Genomic DNA, 18263 nt, shown 5'->3' with positions numbered 1-18263 from the left:
CTACTGACACAGTTCTAGTTCTATTTTTGAAAACAAGAATATTTTCATTTTTCCTCTTGATGTCTTTTTTAGAGAAATTAATTCTATATATGGTAATGGAAAATACCTGAAGACTTCTCTCCCAAACATTGACTTAGTATGCAAATTCTACCACCATCCTCAAGACAACCAGCACCTCTTCTTTTTGTACTCAATACAGATTTAAAAGTTTTGTTAGTAGCTATTAGGAGGTTTTATATTCAAATACTGTACCTATGAGGTAGACATGAACTATATGATTTAATTCAATTTCTGGTACTTCATGGCAATTACAGAACTGCATATTATGAACACCTAAAGCCTAGAAGAAAATTCTACTTCTAAGGTTCTTTTTTTTTTTTTTTTTTTTTACATTTAAGACACTTCAACTTAAATAATAACAAAGCTATTTCATGGTGCTTTAAAGTTTAATACCACAAATAAGTTCCTAAAATGTTAAATTACAGTTTATCAGCAGCGTGCCTACACCAACACAAGAACAGAACTAACTCTTCTAAGCAAACAACACAAAAGCATTATTTTTAGGTATAGCTATTTTCAGAATCAAGTCCCAAAGATTAATGACCTTTCCAATTGGAATTCTTCTGAATTCCAACTTGAAAGTTCTAGAAATTAATAAGAAGAGCAGTTTATTTGAAAAAACTGTATAATCATTTTTAGAATAAGTTACAAATATTTATGACACTTCATCCATGTTAAACAAATTTTTCACAGAATCACAGAACATGCTGAGCTGGAAAGGACCAGAAGGATCATCCAGCCCAACTCCTGGCTCTCCACAGGACCATTTTGCTGTTTCTCTGCAGAGCTTTGCAATTTAAATTTGAACAAGCAAATACAGGTGAACAGCTCCAGGTAAAATGTACTCTAAAGCTAGGAGTAACATAATAAAAGGCATTTGAAGCAATAGCTTTTCCAGATTGAGAATTCTTTTTCTCCTCTCAAAGAAAAATGCTCTTATGGATGGGGGCAAAGAGAGGAAACATAATGCAACAGAAGCAGATCTATCCCTTTCCTAGAGGATCTCAACACTTACAAAGAAACATGCAAGTGTGCATGAAATCTGTCCCACAAAGTCCATGGGAAATGTAGACAAAAATATGTAATTACTGTAGAGTTGTGCAAAGCCCTTAAAATTAAGCTCAAGAAAAAAGTTAAAGGTACTTTTAGCAGCAAATTGTATCCTAGTTCTTCTACTATTATTTTGAAATATTTTCAATTCGCTTTTGATAAATCTTCCTGGCAGATTACTTATTTCTGAATTACTAAAATAGATAGCAATGCTTTTATATACATAACTATTATTTCAAAAGCAAATACCTAAACATTTCAAAACTATGTCAATATGAATCCTCTTAAATAAAAGCTAAACCAATTATGCCCTAAGAAAAATCCTCATATCAGCTCAATTTTTAGAAAAATGTTTACGCCATTCCGTCTCAAATCAAAGCTAAAAACATTACAAAACAGCCAAAGAGAAGAGTCTGAGCTGAAATTAACTAAAATAAATTTCACTCCCTTTCTTGTACTATTTCTAGTTATCTCAGAGTTGTTATCACTGCCTGAATAGGCACATCAAAACCACCACTGTTTTGCAATTAATACAGATACACTTGATATCAGGGTGCTTTTTTTCTGTGCTCTCTAAATCACTGAGGTGAGAATAACGGTGCTGACAACCAAGACAACCTTCCTATTGCAATGTGTACTGCCGCTTGCAATGGTGAATGCTTGTCACAGCCTTTAGCCAACAGCCAGATTAGGGCAATGGGAGAGTTAGCACAGAACGGACATTCCTTTCACAGAGTAAAATATTATGAACCTTCATTCAAGTTACAAATGCCACTTGAAAAAAATATGCAAATGGAGGGGTTTCTTTGTGACCAATTGGGAGCAAAACATCGCTATTACATGCCACTATGTGTACATGCCACTCAGAAAGGAAAAAAAACCATAAAATCCCTTAAGCAATCATGAAACAAAAACTGCTTGCAAGTTATAAGCTTGCATATTGAAGATCCAGGAAGAAAAGCTCACTAAAGAAAAAGCAGCAGTGCATTTACATTCAAAAACATGTTATGAACGTGTAATGTTTGAGTAATTGATATACTTTAGGAAAAAAACCCTTACCTTGTTCTAGTACTTCTTAAAGTACTGAAATTCATATTTCGTCCAGCAATTTTGCAACAGACACTTGTTTTTTTGTAGAATACAAAACAAAGGAATGTCCCACAACATAATTTAATATTGAAATAGTTGCAATGTGAACTAAATAAATGCAAAGCAATTTTCCTAAATTATTTGAAATATTGCATTCCATTTCAAACAAGCTGAAATACAAAATACACCGTTAAGACATTATTTCATATTGCCTAAATTAAATCCTTACTTCATTTTCCACCTAGAAACAGTTTTGTGTCCTTACAGCACTAATATTAAATGCAGCCATTATAGCTCTAAAATAAGATTAGAAAACCGGCACCCAAGTTACTTTTCTGGAAACAAAACTATCACTTTGATTTAACTCCCTGTGCGTAATCAGAACCGTGTACTACGGGTCACAGAAGGGCAAATCTCACCAGCACATGTGCCTTCCATTGAATCCTAGATTCCTCCTAAAATGCCAGAAGAGCAGGTACTTCAGTGCCCCAAAAAGTCTCCACGCTGCACTTGTCCAAACTAACAGTGAGGCAACAGCTGCTCAGTTTAAAGCTACAAACTGTGGCAAAATGCATAACTGACATGCCTTGTGTAAGCCATGAAGAAGACATGCATTTGGCTGGCTCACCGAAAGGTCAGGTTTCCCACCTCCCCAGATAAAAGCTGAAACACTAGGATTCAAATGGAAGGAAGTTTAGAAATTAAGGATGAGCATACATCCTGCTAAGACTAAAAGCATTTGATTTTGACAGCAGAGTTATAAACAAGAGTCATTTTAATTCTGCTGGATTTTTGTCTTTAAATATATTAAGAAATAAGTTACCCTACACTGAGGCTTTTGTACAAGTTATATTTATATCAATGTTGTTTAAACAGGCCAAAAGTAATAAATGGAATTACTTTTGTTTTAGGAAACTTCATCTGAAGCATTACAAAAACCACAATGTGTGTTTCTTTATTAGCAAATGCCCTACCTTTACAGCTATTATGCTCTCTGCACTAACAACTCTAGTAAAAGGCAATAGCATTAACTTTCTGGGACAAAGGGCTATGACTTAGGCAACCATCCAAAAAATTTTATTTGAGAGGCAAAGTAGAGAAAAACCACCCTGAGGCTTCCAGAAATGTGATTAACCTTGAAGAAATTACAAATAGGGGGAATTAAAAAGACAGCATCTATGTCCAGAAAGTCAGTAGAAACCAAACCCCTGCCTTCATCCCATAGTCAGTATCTGGCTCTGGCACTTTTATCACTTCTTTTCTTCATTCTAACCTAACCCTTGCCTACACAAGGTTTACATCACTTTTATAAGCAGCAGGACTACATCACTGAAAAGTCAGTTATGAAATTTGCTAGAGTACACAAGACTGAACACCAATATGCTGCCACAAGAAAGCTTTCTCCATTTCCCCAGGAAGTCTGAGAGAGGTCTGTGCAGAGCTGGAACGCGAGCAGTACACTCAGAGACACTTTGTTTATACGGTGAATATACGTCTTGTCTGAAAAATCTCTACTGAAGGAAGGACCATGGGACCTGGCCCACACAACATTATTTTTTCATTGACAACACAAGCATATTCTTTCTTAATTGGAAGAATGACAATTTAGTGTTGTTTCCCACTTCCAGATGGAAACTAGGACACTTAGATTTTCAAAAAAAATCATGTTATATATGAAAACATAAGGATGCACATGGAGATGCAATAGAAAACTTTAAAAATAATTTTATTTATAAATATAAATTTTATTAATGCTATCTCACTACAAATATAAAAAATGAGCCATCAAATTAGGCATTTTTCATCATTATAGGCTCAATTACTAAAGTATTTTTCACTAGTTATAAAAGCAAATATCTGAAAGCCCAAAGGAAAAAAAATTGAATGTCTTTGATCTGCTAAGTGAACTGCACATTATTTCTTGAAATTTAGCAAAAAAATTCTGTCACAAGACTCTATTTCTGAGAAATAGAACACCATTATCCTACAAAACTGAATTTTCTCTTCTAGTTTGTTTCCTAAAACCAAAGCTTCAAGAGATGACTTTTGAGTCATCTTGTTTCTTGAGTCCTTGGGGTTTTCTGCTCATGACTGACATGCTAACATAAACATACTGAAAAAGTTCCATTCTACACTTTAAAAGTTCCCATGGACACTACTTTTACAAGGTCCATTCAAACAAATGTTCAGACCTTTGAAATAATAAACAATAATAGGCAGTTCAGGGATTAACTATCTGCACTCAATCCCTTTTCATTTTTCTCTGAAGAGTAGTTGTCATAAAAAAATAATAAATTTGATTTTAAAACTAACATCACTTTGCACAAACTTCTGCTCTCTCAGCCTTCATCTACAGACATCAGCATGTCCTTTACTACCTTCCTCACAACAAACCTCTAACAACAGACTCATTCTATGTATTTAAACCCTTTTGTTTTTCTTTTAGTGGAAATAACAGCTATAGACTCCCAAGAAAAATATTGCTATAAGCTGAGACTCAGATAGACAGGTTAAAGGATCAACAGTGTACCCAAACTCTCACACAGTATTATTGAAAATCTACATAAAAGCAGCTGAAATTCAGTTGTTTCTTAATTGCTTAGCCCTGTACACAGATTAGGATATCCAGATCCATACAGACATGTACCAGAAGTATGATATCTATCACATCCAAAGGTGCAATTTTAAAGACGAAAATATTTTAAATTCTTTTAATAAGATTACTTACACTGGTTAACTTCAATTTTCTGCCTGGTTCAATTATGTGTCTATCTTGCAGTACTATGCCTTACTGACCCTGGAAAGAAGACTGTAAGGATAAGACAAGCTATGCCGACAGAACATAAATCTTTGTGCCTATAATGTATTAAACAGGTTGGATTGAAGGAAGTTTTTTGTTAAATTAATGTTGTCAAGGATCCTCATTAAGCCCTTCTCCCACTACCCTTTGTGTGTCCCTTTGATTGCAGCCCAATCTGGTTGCAATTAGGGCTGGCCAAAGGGTGAGACAGGTCCAGGATACCGACCTCAGTGATCTTTCCCTTCTGCCAGTTTGCAGGGACAATCACAGTAGCCAGCTCCAGACAGTCCCACGTGTCCCTACACTTACAGCTGTCCTCCAAAATCTTTCTCCTCCTTCCTGATGTCAGCCTCGATCTGTGCTTCCTGTCGTCTTTCTGTTCCTAACCAGATGACCTGCACTTGCTCCTGCTATTCCTAACCTACATCCTGGAGGCAACACAGCAGGCATGAAATCCTTGTTTCCTGACTCACACCCTTGCCTCAGGCCACATTATCTACGTACAGACTGACCTGTCTCCAGTATCTGATTTCCTCTCCTACAGTGCATTGACACATCTCACCACAGACTGTCACCTTAAGACACATTTTGTCTTTTCAGGTCTCAATTTCAGCTTGTTTGGCTTTATCTCTCATTCTATATGGTCTTAACCTTTGGGCACAACATACACAAACACACACACAACCCACCAGCTAAATTATGCTGGCCTTTCTAAATCTATGTACATCAAGCTTGTTATCATCCATGACTCTGACATATAGCTATCAGACAACTGCCCTAACTAGAGAGATCCTGGAATTTTCCCAGTATTGCAACAATACACTTTTTGCAAAGGATACAAGAAACAGCAGTGGGAAAAGCCACAGAGACTTGGGCACCTGTTTGCTGTGCAGTCTTGCAGATGGCAAAGTCTGATTACAAAAAATGGGAAATCACTAAATTCTGAAGGATGAACAGAGCAGGTTTTCTTAAGATCATTGCAGTCTGTCTCCACATTCATGACAAATTACTTTCCTTATGTTCTTGGTCAAAACCTGCTATTGTCTGTCTAACAAGTCTTGTTGAGCTTTCTCTAGAAGATGTAGTCCGATTTATATCACAGAGAGTGGCATCAGACTTACCCATTTTAGAAGACTCTAAAGTGAAAACAGTACTGATAAGAAATGTGTTTGCAGTCTGCTCCATCTTCAGACACCTCTTTCTAACTGTCCTTCCCTTTTTCTTAGATTACAAACAGAACTAAATTGGGGGGGGAAGTGTACACGTTTCCTTCAAACGATAATTCTATCAAATGTAAAGTACAAACATTTTCACATACTTTAGTTCCTTCTTTAAGAAAGACACAACTTTTTCACTTTCTGCATAAAAATGTCAACACCATATGAACTATGACAATGACTGGCCCTTCAAATATGATTCCAGTGGAAGTTCTGGCCCATTCACAACTATGAGCAAATTTCTATGACAATCAATTTGTAAGACACAGAGCAGGCTGAGAAGCAGGGTTTCCTTTCTACAGGAAAAAAGACTTGGCTTCAATCCAAATCCCATTGAAAGACACACTTAAAATTTTTACCAACCAAAAACTCTGAGTTACATACAGAGGTACTAAAACAGCGCAGCCTAAATGTCTTCAGCATTCATATGTGAAAATTATGTTCTCTGTAGGAAAAAGATGCTGACAAGGATGTGAATGTCACTGAGCAGCTGTGGGAACTCCAGGCATCCGTGGTTCCCGGGAGCAGTCTCAGACTATCCCTGTGCTAGCGGGAGCGGAGTGGCAGCCCCTCAGTCGGGAGCCTGAGAGCCCTGAGAGCCATCTGAGAGCAGGGCTTGCAGGAGCTCTGCTCCAGGCCCCAGACATGACTCTCCTACACAGCAGGCCCTACTTGAGTTTCTGAAAACTCTTCAGTCCCAGATCCACGTGACTGGGAATTCTGGCTTAGAAGGTCTGGTATGTTTGGAAGCCTTCTGTGGAACTAACAACAGTGGCTGATCTGCCCACAAAACCATCCCAGCCCTGGGGACTCGGAGCATTTAAGGTCCTTAGCTACCAAGCAAAACCTTAGAAAGTATTCCCTGGAGTTGGACTGCTTGTGACTGCAAGGTTCATTGCTCAGGTCACTCAGTAACCCCTGAAGGACTGAGCACAAAGAACTGACGAAGTGCTTGGTGCTAGAGAGACACAAACCCAGGAGGCTATCCCAGTATTAGGGACTTCCTGCTCGCAGGATCCCTATTTCCTGGGCAGATATTACATAAAAGCCCTAACTAAAGAGAGAATTGATTTTTTGAGAAGTCCTCTTTTTGAACCATGAATGCACTCCCCATTAAAGTAATGAGCTCCTCTTTAAACACACTGTGCAAGAGAGTACTGAACTTTGTCTCCAAAAATTGCGAACATTTTGAAAGTAGTGGAATGTTGTCTAGTCCAGAAAAGGTTTCCAAACACAAATTCAATAGCCCTTGAGATCTTTTCAAGACTTCATGATATAGATTGGTTCTATTAAGCAGAGTTACTTCTGCTTTGGAAGCTTTTTAAGAACTGTCTTGAAAATCATGTGAAGTGCAGTAATATTTACTCTTTTGTTAACAACCAGTTTGGAGTTACAGTGCCTGTCTTCCCAAGAAGTCACTGTATGTGACAGAGCCCTGCTTTCATGGAAAGGGCTAAAACACCTGCCTGCTGACTGCAGGTGTTGAATTACTTCTTTATTTTGCTTTGATTGCACACACAGCTTTTACTTTATCTATTAAACTCTCTTCAACTGAATTTTTCAATGAATTTTTCAATGAATTTTTGCACTGTTACCCTTCTGATTCTCTTCCCATCTCATTCTAGGGGAGTGAGGGGCAGCAAGATGCTATCTACCAGGGTTAAACAACAGCAGCTATTAAACCACAACACAATCAATATCTTCCCTTTTCAATGCCTGCAAACAACTACTGAGTGAAGTGTTCCCATGACATTCTGTATCCTGAGATAAATCCTCCATTGCATTTGATTACAGAGTTATTGATGTGAATTAAAATTTCTCAGGTTTAGATGAGGTTAGCTTATTGAGGTTAAATTCAGCAATACAGAGGATGCCAGACAGATGAAAATAACCTTCTTATCAATCTGTATAGACAGGACAATTTCTCAAAAGGTACACACCCATGAATGATGACCAGAGCTCTGAATTCAGAATACAGCTGGGTTCCCTGCTAATGTAAATGACTTGGTCACATCACCAGGTAACACTCCATATAAATGTTTTAAAGAGAACTCTCATAATTTCTCAGATATAATACATCATCACAATATAAATGAACAGGAAGCTTCCACATCCAGAAAATTTCAATATCCTAGAGCTGCAGCACACCTCTTCCTCACCAGAGATCAGCACAGCAAATCATGCCTAGACCACTACAGTAAATCCAGTCTCTACTCTCTACACAGGCTATCAGTGGAATTGCAAACTGAGTTCAAAATCTTGAACTATTTTTTTAATGTCTTACATCTTTTGGCTCAGAATCCAACAACATACATCACGTAATACTGTCACCATAGATACCCCCACATTAGTGCAAAGTGTGCTGGTACATGGAGTACACAAAGCACACAAGAGCACTCACTAGCTGAGGCTCCATAAAAAGATGTAGCCATATCAGCAGCTTGGTGGGCCTGAGCTAACTATTGCTGCTGCTTCAGTTCCAGAACTCCGCTCTGAAGCACATGGCTCAGCTCTTCTAATCTTGATTTCCAAGCTAGCACAGGACTGTTCCTGTTCATTTTTCTAAAGAACTCATCTCCCCAGAACAAATAAAACCAAACAAAATAAAATGGAAAACCCTACCAAAATTGGGTGCTATACTGTACGTATCTGTCTCTCACAGATGATGGTACATGACGCTTAGTAACGTTACTAAAGGCACTACTGAAATTCATTCACATGCTACAAGTTTGCCATCTGTACCTGTCTTTCATAGAATATTTCAGTGCTTCTCTCTACCCTTTGATTCACCTAGAATTAAAACAAGAAAGGGCCACTTCTTGGGATAAAAATAAGACAGTCATATATGACCATAAACTATACCATTATTTGTCTGTTAGAAATGAAGTCAGTATTTGCGTTAGTTAAGGAACCGCACTGGTTTTCCACTTATTTTGTCATATTTCTGTAAAATTTTGGGCAAGCCATAATACCCACATGCATCACTCCTACCACGGCATGACAGAGATAGTACATCCTTTTGTTATGGTTTATCAGATGATGACAGATCTCCACATTCTTGAGTAACTTATGAAATATTCTAGGCATGATTTAAAAATTAATCAATAATATAAGTACTGCTGTGTACAATACCATATTTTAAAGCATAGAATTTTTACTAAGAAGGCTTTGTTTAGCTTCCAAAACAGATCAAACTAAATCACACTGAGGATATTATTACATATGAAGATGATCAGCATGGAAGTTTACTATGCAACATCCATTTTCCAACAGGCACTTTCCACACACAGAGCACCCATGTTATCTGAAATGATCCAGTACTACAAAGATGATGGACCCAAGAGAAGGCCAATATAAACCAGTAACGAAGCGTTCATGCTTCACAATACAGTGCAATGCTGACAGCTACTTGTACAATGACAACAGTAATAACCAAGTAGAGCATACACTCCTTTCTCTAGTTCTGAACCAAGTCAGCCCATGAGCAGGAGCACTTGGTAAATGAGAAATACTACACATGGAAACACCCTAAAAACAATGGCTTAGGCATTAAATTTGGATGCAGGCAGAAAAGATTCTAACAAGAAAAAAACCTGAAACATTTTGTAACACAAGTCTCTTCAGTTTAGTTGCATTTTTACTTTATTAAACTAAGACAGCCATTCATATAATGACTGCAAAGGAAAATATTTGAAAACATAAAATCTTTTTTATCTGTATTCATAATTTTGCAACTCATTCTATACTTTAAGTGGACAGAGATAAAAGAAAATCTTCATTACCTTTAAGCATTGTTCTTCCAGTTGATCCTCCGAAGATATTTAACAGACCACTTCTTGCTCCTAATGATGTAGTTGCTTCTAGTAAAGCACCAGTTACATAGTTAGAGAGTGCAGTCCTCTGAGAAGTGGCACGATATTGACAGTAAGCACCTGTTACACATGGTTTTACACAAAAACCATCTCCTTTGTATATACAGTCTGTAACAGATGTTGGGAGCTTCCTCAGAAGATGAGGAATAAATTCAAAAATATCTTCTGCTCCTTCCTCCTCTTCTCTCACTGTACTGAAGATCTGTGAAGAATGGAAAAGCATGGACTGTTAGTTCACTTGCTTAGAATAACATACTGAATATAAAACAATTCCAAATGACCACGACTTCTTGTGAAGTTCAATGACCTGCAGTATCTACTTATCCAAAACTGGTTTGTTAGAATTTTGGGTCAGGCTCCCAAACCGAATATTTAAGTAAGAAGTCATTCTGGCCTTCAATCTATGTTTAAAAGCATTCTAAAGAAAACCATTAGACTAAAAAAACCCCATATCAATATACCTCATCAACATTTAAAATACTGAATATGAATAAAATTGTTTATAATACTATTAGATCTGTTGTACTTCCAGAAAACCTTAGAGATATCAGTAGCAGAAAAAAACAGATCAACTTAGGGTTGGCACTTTTTCTTACTGAGTAGGCGGGGTTTTGCAAACAGAGATGGTTTTAATCACTCTGAACCCTCCTTCAAAATGTTCACATTTATTGCATTACTTCCAGCCTACGCACAGGTCCTCTATCTTATATTGGTTTAGTACTCTTTCTCCAATATTTGTGATAACACACTAATGAACTTCAGTCTGTGGCTTAGCAACTAAGTAATGTTTGCTTATTTAAAAGAGTCTAATGATCAAAGCAAGAATCTGGAAGAAATCTCTTCATTTAGTATACAAGGGGAGACTTGATTCTTTGCATTCTTCCATGCTGACTTACTGATTAACATTAATAATTTGTTTCAATGATCTGTGCTTCTTAATTACAAAGTGTAAACTAAAAATTAACACAGGGAAAGGTCAGCATTACTGCCACCAGGACAGGTGCTGAGACAATTTTCATGAGATTGATCCCCACCAGTCAAAGATGTGCAGAAGAAACAAGCTGATGGCTTAATGACAGTTTTTTTCAATTAGCGCCTTGTGTCTTGTTGCCATCCTTTCCCACATATAAACAAAATACAGCTATCCATCAACATGGCAGAAACTGCAGCCAGCCCTACAAAGCAAGCACACATGTGCTCAGCCAAATGATAAGAACCTGTTTGCACAGCCTGTGCACGCCACGTGTCAGAGGCACTGACACCCTGCCCACGGGACACGCACGTGCCCAGCCACGGATCCCGGGAGGGAAGGGGCTCCCAGCACAGGGATCTCACACCCATCACTTCTGCCCAAGCCTGCCATTCACCCTGCCAGGTCAGTGAGGAGGGATCCAACTGCCTGCTCCACGAGGGATCTGACCCTCCACTAACAGAAGAGGTGAACAATGATGTGGTTCCTTCATCTGTGTAAACAAATTGCAGAAAATCAATTACAATTTAATCTATTAAGTAGATATTTGTTATTTTAGCTTTAATTTTTGTAATAACCACCTTTGGGGGAAAACAGTAAAATTTTATATTAAAAACATAATAATTCATTAACTAGTAATGTAACTCAATGATCTGAAAAAGAACATTGACATATTATTAAGATAAAAAAAGAAACTTTCACATGTTGACTACGGTTATAATATAACTCAATCCCTTTAAAAGATACCTTCTGTGATGCACTGCACTACTCATGTACTACACTACAGCATGAAATGCTGTGGCACCTTTCTTTTTTCCCCTCTCCCTGCAGATTTTCCAAAATTTGTTTGGTCTGAGGTTTCTAGAAATATTACACCTGCATCTTTATCTTCTTTTCTTTGCTATCTGGCAGTTTCACAGACTTTTGACTGTCCGTATAGACACATCATCACCTTAATTCAGAAAGAAAATGTGTTTTTAAAGCGTGCCTTACCTGGATGGGATGTGTATAGATCTTTTATTTAGCTAACTGTCTGCAAGTACCTTTTCAAAAGGTGTACTGCGAAACAGTAAACCTTTGGACTATGAGTGTGTTACACATAGTAGACATAATTAGTCTTTTCAGTTTGTTTTAAAGAAATATTTAGTTAATGAATATAATTTAACTTCTCAAAACTGCAGTTACCATCCAAAATATTTTTAAAATTGGGTTCTGCAACTTATAAAGGCATGTTCTGTTGCCTACACGACTAAAATTTCTCTCAGCTGCCAAAGCAAAGAAACCATTTGTTGACAGAAATAGGCGACAGTGTTTTGCCAGAGAGATTATACATAGAATAATGGTGTTAATCTCTTCTGTGTAAAGTAGACTTTGGGGCACTAGCTGTCTCCAAAGACTTTGCACATCACCTAACATTTTCAACTTCTGTTTGTTTTGATGTGTTAAAGTTCTGAACATGTTACTTCTGCTGCACACAGATGAGGTTATGAAAAAATACAGACTTACAATGTGTATACTTGTCAGCCCCTGTAAAGAACTGAAACAATCAGAATAGCAACAAATCCCTCAGGTAACTGATAGGGAAAACCACCTTTCAGAGAGATTGCACAGACAATTGGGAAACTTAATCTTGCCTGGGAGACAAAGAAGTTTATTCCAAGCCAGAGCTTACAATTTATCCTGGCAGAATCCAGATCCTATTGATCAATGCCACTAACAAAGAATGGTTAATGTAATTAAAAATGAATGTAAACCAAAAAGAGTAAGATGCAGCACTGAACTGAAAGCTACACATCAAGAAAACCAAGCCTCACTTTTGCCTTACATATTAAATTAAAGATTTCAAAACCATCTGCAGCCTGATGTTGCCATGTCTCACTTACTGCATACAAAACAGTAACTCAAAAGAAACTCAGGACAGTATCTGACTCTGAAAGTGTTGCAATACTAAACACTCAGTAATGAACACACAACACTTTTAAAAAAAGAAACAAGATGAAACCAGAAACTCCATATAGTAATACACCAGTATTCCAATAAAAGTATACTATGGCTTCAATAGCTTTTTACTTTCTTTTCTTGTTTAAGGAGATTTTAATGGTAAGTAAAAAGAAAATAAAAATTACTTGCAACATACAATATTTCTGATTTCTAGTAGAGAAAACTGTCCTCCAACTCAAAAATTAAAATTAGCATTAAAATAAAGATTAAATTCAGACAGAATTCCATCCTTGCAGCTTTACAACCAAGTCCATACTTGGAAAATGCATGGAAACAAAATAGAATATTCACCTCTTAATAATGTATGCAATAAATCATCAAAACTTTAGTTTTAAAAGCCCCTCAGTTTTGCTTCTAGTAACTTAAAATGGTATCTGCAAGTTAACTTACTGATAACCTTCAGGCAATAAAAGTTTCCTACAGTGACGACAGACATATTTTGCTAAGATATTAAAAATCTCTTTAAAATTAACTACAAGAACAAGCAACTTATGCTAGCCTTGAAATTATACCTTAGTTTTCTCTTGCAATCTTTTTTTTTTCCTGTTTAATCATCACAGAATTGCAAATTGCAATATGTCCTTTTCTCCACAACATTACTACAGCTTTACTGTGTAGAAATGGCAGAAACCTAAACACCGCAGCCACTTACTGTCCAGTTTATGACACATATTCCCCCAAAATGAAGCTGGAGTTCATGGGTACTGCTGTACTGGAAATATCAGATATAGCAGTTCATAAAAAATAATTGCAATTTCTTACTTAAATTCACATGTATCTCTTACTGTAGTCTTTTTTTTGTTTCTCTTTTCATATTTTTTCTGCCTCGAGTATTTAGTTTAGAACTTGGAAGCATGCTATCATATTGTCAAATATCTAGCTGCTGCTGTGCTTTTGAAACCCAGAAACTGGAATTATGAGCCGACTAAAAATGTCCCATTTATTAGGCAGCAGAATATGTACAGAAGGATATGTGTACCCAAGAATTTCATTGCAAAGAACAGTAATGAAAAATTACGCTTACTGCTACTGCGCTGTAAAATATAATACAAAAGGGTAATGAGGTTTTAATACTTCACTGCATCTGTCCAAACACTCTCTAAACACATCTATCAAGATATCCTGAATGATCAAGATTAAATATTGAAATGTAGGAGGTGTGTGCATGTGTTCAGTTTGTACAACACATTTCAGTCTGATTTCCTGGCTGTTCACCTGCAGAGCACTTCTGTGATGGAGGATGCTGACAGCAGCCTGCCTTCATTTGTTGCACACTTTTAAAGCATTTTAAAATGCCTGTAAGCCATAGTGGTATATTAGCAAGTAATAACTCTCAGGACAGTATGTGTTGAAGATTATTTAAACATCTCCTTCGAAAACACAAAGGTTTCACAGAACATACAAGCCTAAACACAATTAACAGAACAGGAAACGCTGCTCTTTTCAAATTTGTTCTGTTCCAAGAAAAATTACATTAAAGTGAGGAAATTCTGTGGGTGATTTTTCATTTTGGCCTTGCAGATTTTTCAGAAGAAAACCCTTACTAAAATTGGTCAAATGAAGCTAACAGTGGTCTCTTGGAAGTCATGACCAAGGACTACTCCAATTGTGTTTACATGTATTTATTCTATCATTTATTTACTTATCATTCTATCATGTATTTATTCCATCATTATATCATTTATATATTGGACATATATAGCATGGAATAGAAGCACAGTCTGCTATGCAAAAAAACACCTTTGTCAGAAAGAAACTAATATGCAAGGTGAACTTGGGTGAATGAGGCATTAATGCAGAATTGGTCAATATTTCAGTTTTATGTCTTCCAAAATGGTACTCCAGCACAATGTAAAAACAGGTACTGCTGATAGTTAATTTTCTGAAATACACTGGATTTTCTCAGCTTTATCTCATTCAGGTTATGACCATACCCCCACTCATCAGTTCATGACATTTCAAGATCATTGCTAAAGTACAAATCTTTAATTCAAGGTCTTTCTAAAATATGAATTATCTTGTAACAATTTCTGATTATGTATCAATTATAAGAACTGAAATACATTAAACACCGAATGCATTTTTTGTTATCCTTACAATAGTGTATATGTTTATCTTTCTCCCTACTGTGTACATGATATTCTCAAGAGGACATGCCAGAGGCCACATCTCAAACAGTTGTGCAGGTTGTTCAAAGCCGAGGGATTTTACTGTGTTAGACAAAGAGGATGCTGAGAACGGCAGAAAGGTCTGCTCTGTCAGGACTATTTCTCAGCTCTGTTCACTGGCAAGTCTTGTTCACTTCAGCAATCGATCAGGTGAGGTCTTCAGAAATCCTTTCAAGAAACTGGACATTTTGATAAGTGGCTTTCAGTGTTTGGAGTACAAAAGTCAGACATTTGGACTGTTAGAACACGAACTTCTTGGTGGTACTCAGCAGCCTGTAACCAAATAAGCACACACCAGGACAGCTGATGAAATTTTTGGCTATGTGTCTAACTGAGTTCTGGTATTTACAAGAACAAGCAGGGCAAGGTTTATGATAAAACCTGTGGTCAACGAAATTTCATTCCCAACTTATTATTCCAGATGAAGTGGATGAATGCAATCACTCAATTGTAAGCTCTTCTAAATTGTAGCACCACTGAAATGTGTGAGAGACTCTTGACTGTCCAGCCCAGCAGGAGATGAAACACCATTTCCATTCCAAATCCACTGTAACAGCTACTAAGAAGAAAGCTCTACCCTACCTGAAACCAGGGCAACTACCTCTCCCAAGCTTCTCTGATCTGTTGTTTGCCATGACACTCTATTGCAGTTTCTCCCTGTGGCAAACACAAAGACAACTATCTGGCAGTTTTGCAAGCTGGCATCAAACTCACAGATCCTCTCCCAGCATCTCATGATCCAACATTTTTGGCTAACAGGCAACATTCTCAAAGTACAAACAGCCATCCCAGATTAAAATAAAATGCAATCAAATAAAGGGTTACATATTATGATGCCTTTCTTCATACTCAACAGTTTTGGAGATGTATTTGAACATCACCCTTCAGGTGGCTTTGCAAGCCAGCAATTGCCCCACCAAGCAGAACTGACAGACTCAGCAGTGGCACTTGCCACCCAGCCTGCCTGCAGCTTCACCAACACGCGAACAAGAACTACCACCACCTGAAGGTTTTGCTGAAACACGGCCATTTGGCGCAGGTTTGCATATGTGCTTAAGAAACAGCAGTAAAGGGCTATTTTGATAACTAATCAACAAGAAAACTAGAGCTATAAATACATATTCACAGTGAAATATATGCAATTCAGCAAAAATGGAAAGAATGGCACGGAGTAAGAGTATTGTCTATATTTTAACTTGCTCATATCTTGCTTTCTATGTTTTTTCACATGGTGTTAAAATGGAATAACTTCCCTGCTGAGATGCCAGTTTTTGTAATGGAAAAGTTCCTTAAAGTATCCCTAGACTGCTGAAACAGTGTACTGTATTTTAAAAAATAAGAAAAAAATAAGAGGATACAGTGTCATGGTATAATCTGAAATGTACTTCATAACATACAAGGAATGCTATGTTGTCTTCACCTTCTCCTTACAGTAGGAATAAATCTCCCAATTGAAACAGAGGCTGCCCTCCCTGGGGTAGGGCACATACCTGTCCAGTCCCCTTACACACCTGAAGGAAAGAACAGATCACAGGAAAGCAATAAAAGGCTTCAGGCATCTCTTCATCATAGGAGTCAATGCTTTTTCCAGCATACTCACATAGCTTTTCCAATGCCCAGGGATGCAGTCACTGGGGGAGACCCAGATATTTTCCTTTTCTGCAAATGATCTTCAGGTTCCAGCAAGTTAGAAGAAACCCTTCCAGCAGCTGTCTTGCCAATATCCTTTTTGCAATTTCTGCTCTCAAAAACCTTTCCAGCTTTTGTGCTGTCTTCAAGGATGAGGAAGATGCTGACAGAATGTCAGCACAGAGCACAAGACAACAGTATTGTGCTACAGAGCAACAATGCTCACTTACTCAACAGCAAGTTCTGTTGAGTATTCAGCTCTACACAGTAAGTTGTAAATGGGCAACGTGGCCCAGAGCAGCAGAGGACACACAGAGAACAGATGAGCTGACCCTGGGAACATGGAAATCAGTGGCAGTGGCAGCTGGAAGGCTGCCAAAAGAGCGATCAAGCACAGATGTGCCCAAACACTAATATTCATTAAGTGATGTTCTGTGAACTTTCTACAGCTTCAATTGCAACTACAGAATGTGCATTACCTCACCAGCCAATATTTTTTATGAATTGCATCCTGTTAAGGATGAGATAATTTCAAGAACAGAAACAGAATTTAATGAGGATCAAACTATCTTGCACAGGCAATAATCCTTAAGTACAGTTCAACATTATTCAGAAATATTAACAGCCACCCCTACTCAGTTCTGGTGTCTGACAAACGCCTTTAGTGGAGAATTTTTTTCATTCCTTATCATCAGGAAATAATGACACAGTTTTAAAAAAAATTAATTTGACATTTGGATTTATGAACAGAAATTGTAACAGAAGATCGAAACTTCCAACAAGTCATCATTTTTACTTCTGGTAAAAACTTGGTTGCTATTACTTACTTATTTTCCATTTCTGTAAGGTAACAGTATTAAATAGCCCTTTCCAAAGGAAAGATGAACTTCACAGATTTAGAAGACAGAAAAAGCAGTGTGATCTAATTAAGATACAGATTTAAAACAGTACCTCCACTCCAAGAAAGTCCTGCTTTTTATGGCAGGTATTACACTTTAGATTCAAATAACTACTAAGAAGAATCAAGTTAAGATATAAAACAGAAGCTGATAAAAGGCATTAATTGCAATTTGGAAGTTTTTTCATAAATGCTTGAAATTTCAAGTTGATTACAGAGAAAATGAAAGGATGACACAGAACACAAAACAGGAGTTCTTCACATCACTTTTCAGCAATGTGAAACAATGCCTTTGCCACTGAGAGAAACCTCTGTAATCTTAGCTAGGAAAAGCCGAAATATCATTTCCGGCGGAGTCAGTTATTTACACCTCTGTTGGTACAAGTGTGTATGTGAAAAAAAAATATATAGTTATTAATTATTTTATTACTAAGTTCACTTCCTGAGTTTTAAATATTTTTATCTTTTTATAGTACTTTGCAACATATAACTTTTAAACATTTTCTGTT

General features: G+C 37.1%; 1 protein-coding gene across 4 annotated transcripts in view; it reads right to left on the bottom strand.

Moving 5' to 3' along the window:
* The window catches only part of PLCE1 (phospholipase C epsilon 1), a 139663-nt gene that overhangs the window by 66689 nt on the left and 54711 nt on the right, over nt 1-18263 (bottom strand). For all 4 annotated transcript variants that reach the window (XM_064716297.1, XM_064716296.1, XM_064716298.1 and 1 more), the window contains one exon: nt 9999-10290. In XM_064716297.1, coding sequence (XP_064572367.1) covers nt 9999-10290 — 292 coding nt within the window. The remainder of the gene's footprint in view (nt 1-9998; nt 10291-18263) is intronic.

This window comes from Zonotrichia leucophrys, chromosome 6, assembly GCF_028769735.1.
Source record: "Zonotrichia leucophrys gambelii isolate GWCS_2022_RI chromosome 6, RI_Zleu_2.0, whole genome shotgun sequence".
In the NCBI taxonomy this organism is placed as follows: domain Eukaryota; kingdom Metazoa; phylum Chordata; class Aves; order Passeriformes; family Passerellidae; genus Zonotrichia; species Zonotrichia leucophrys.
This window is presented reverse-complemented; position numbering and strand designations above follow the sequence as displayed.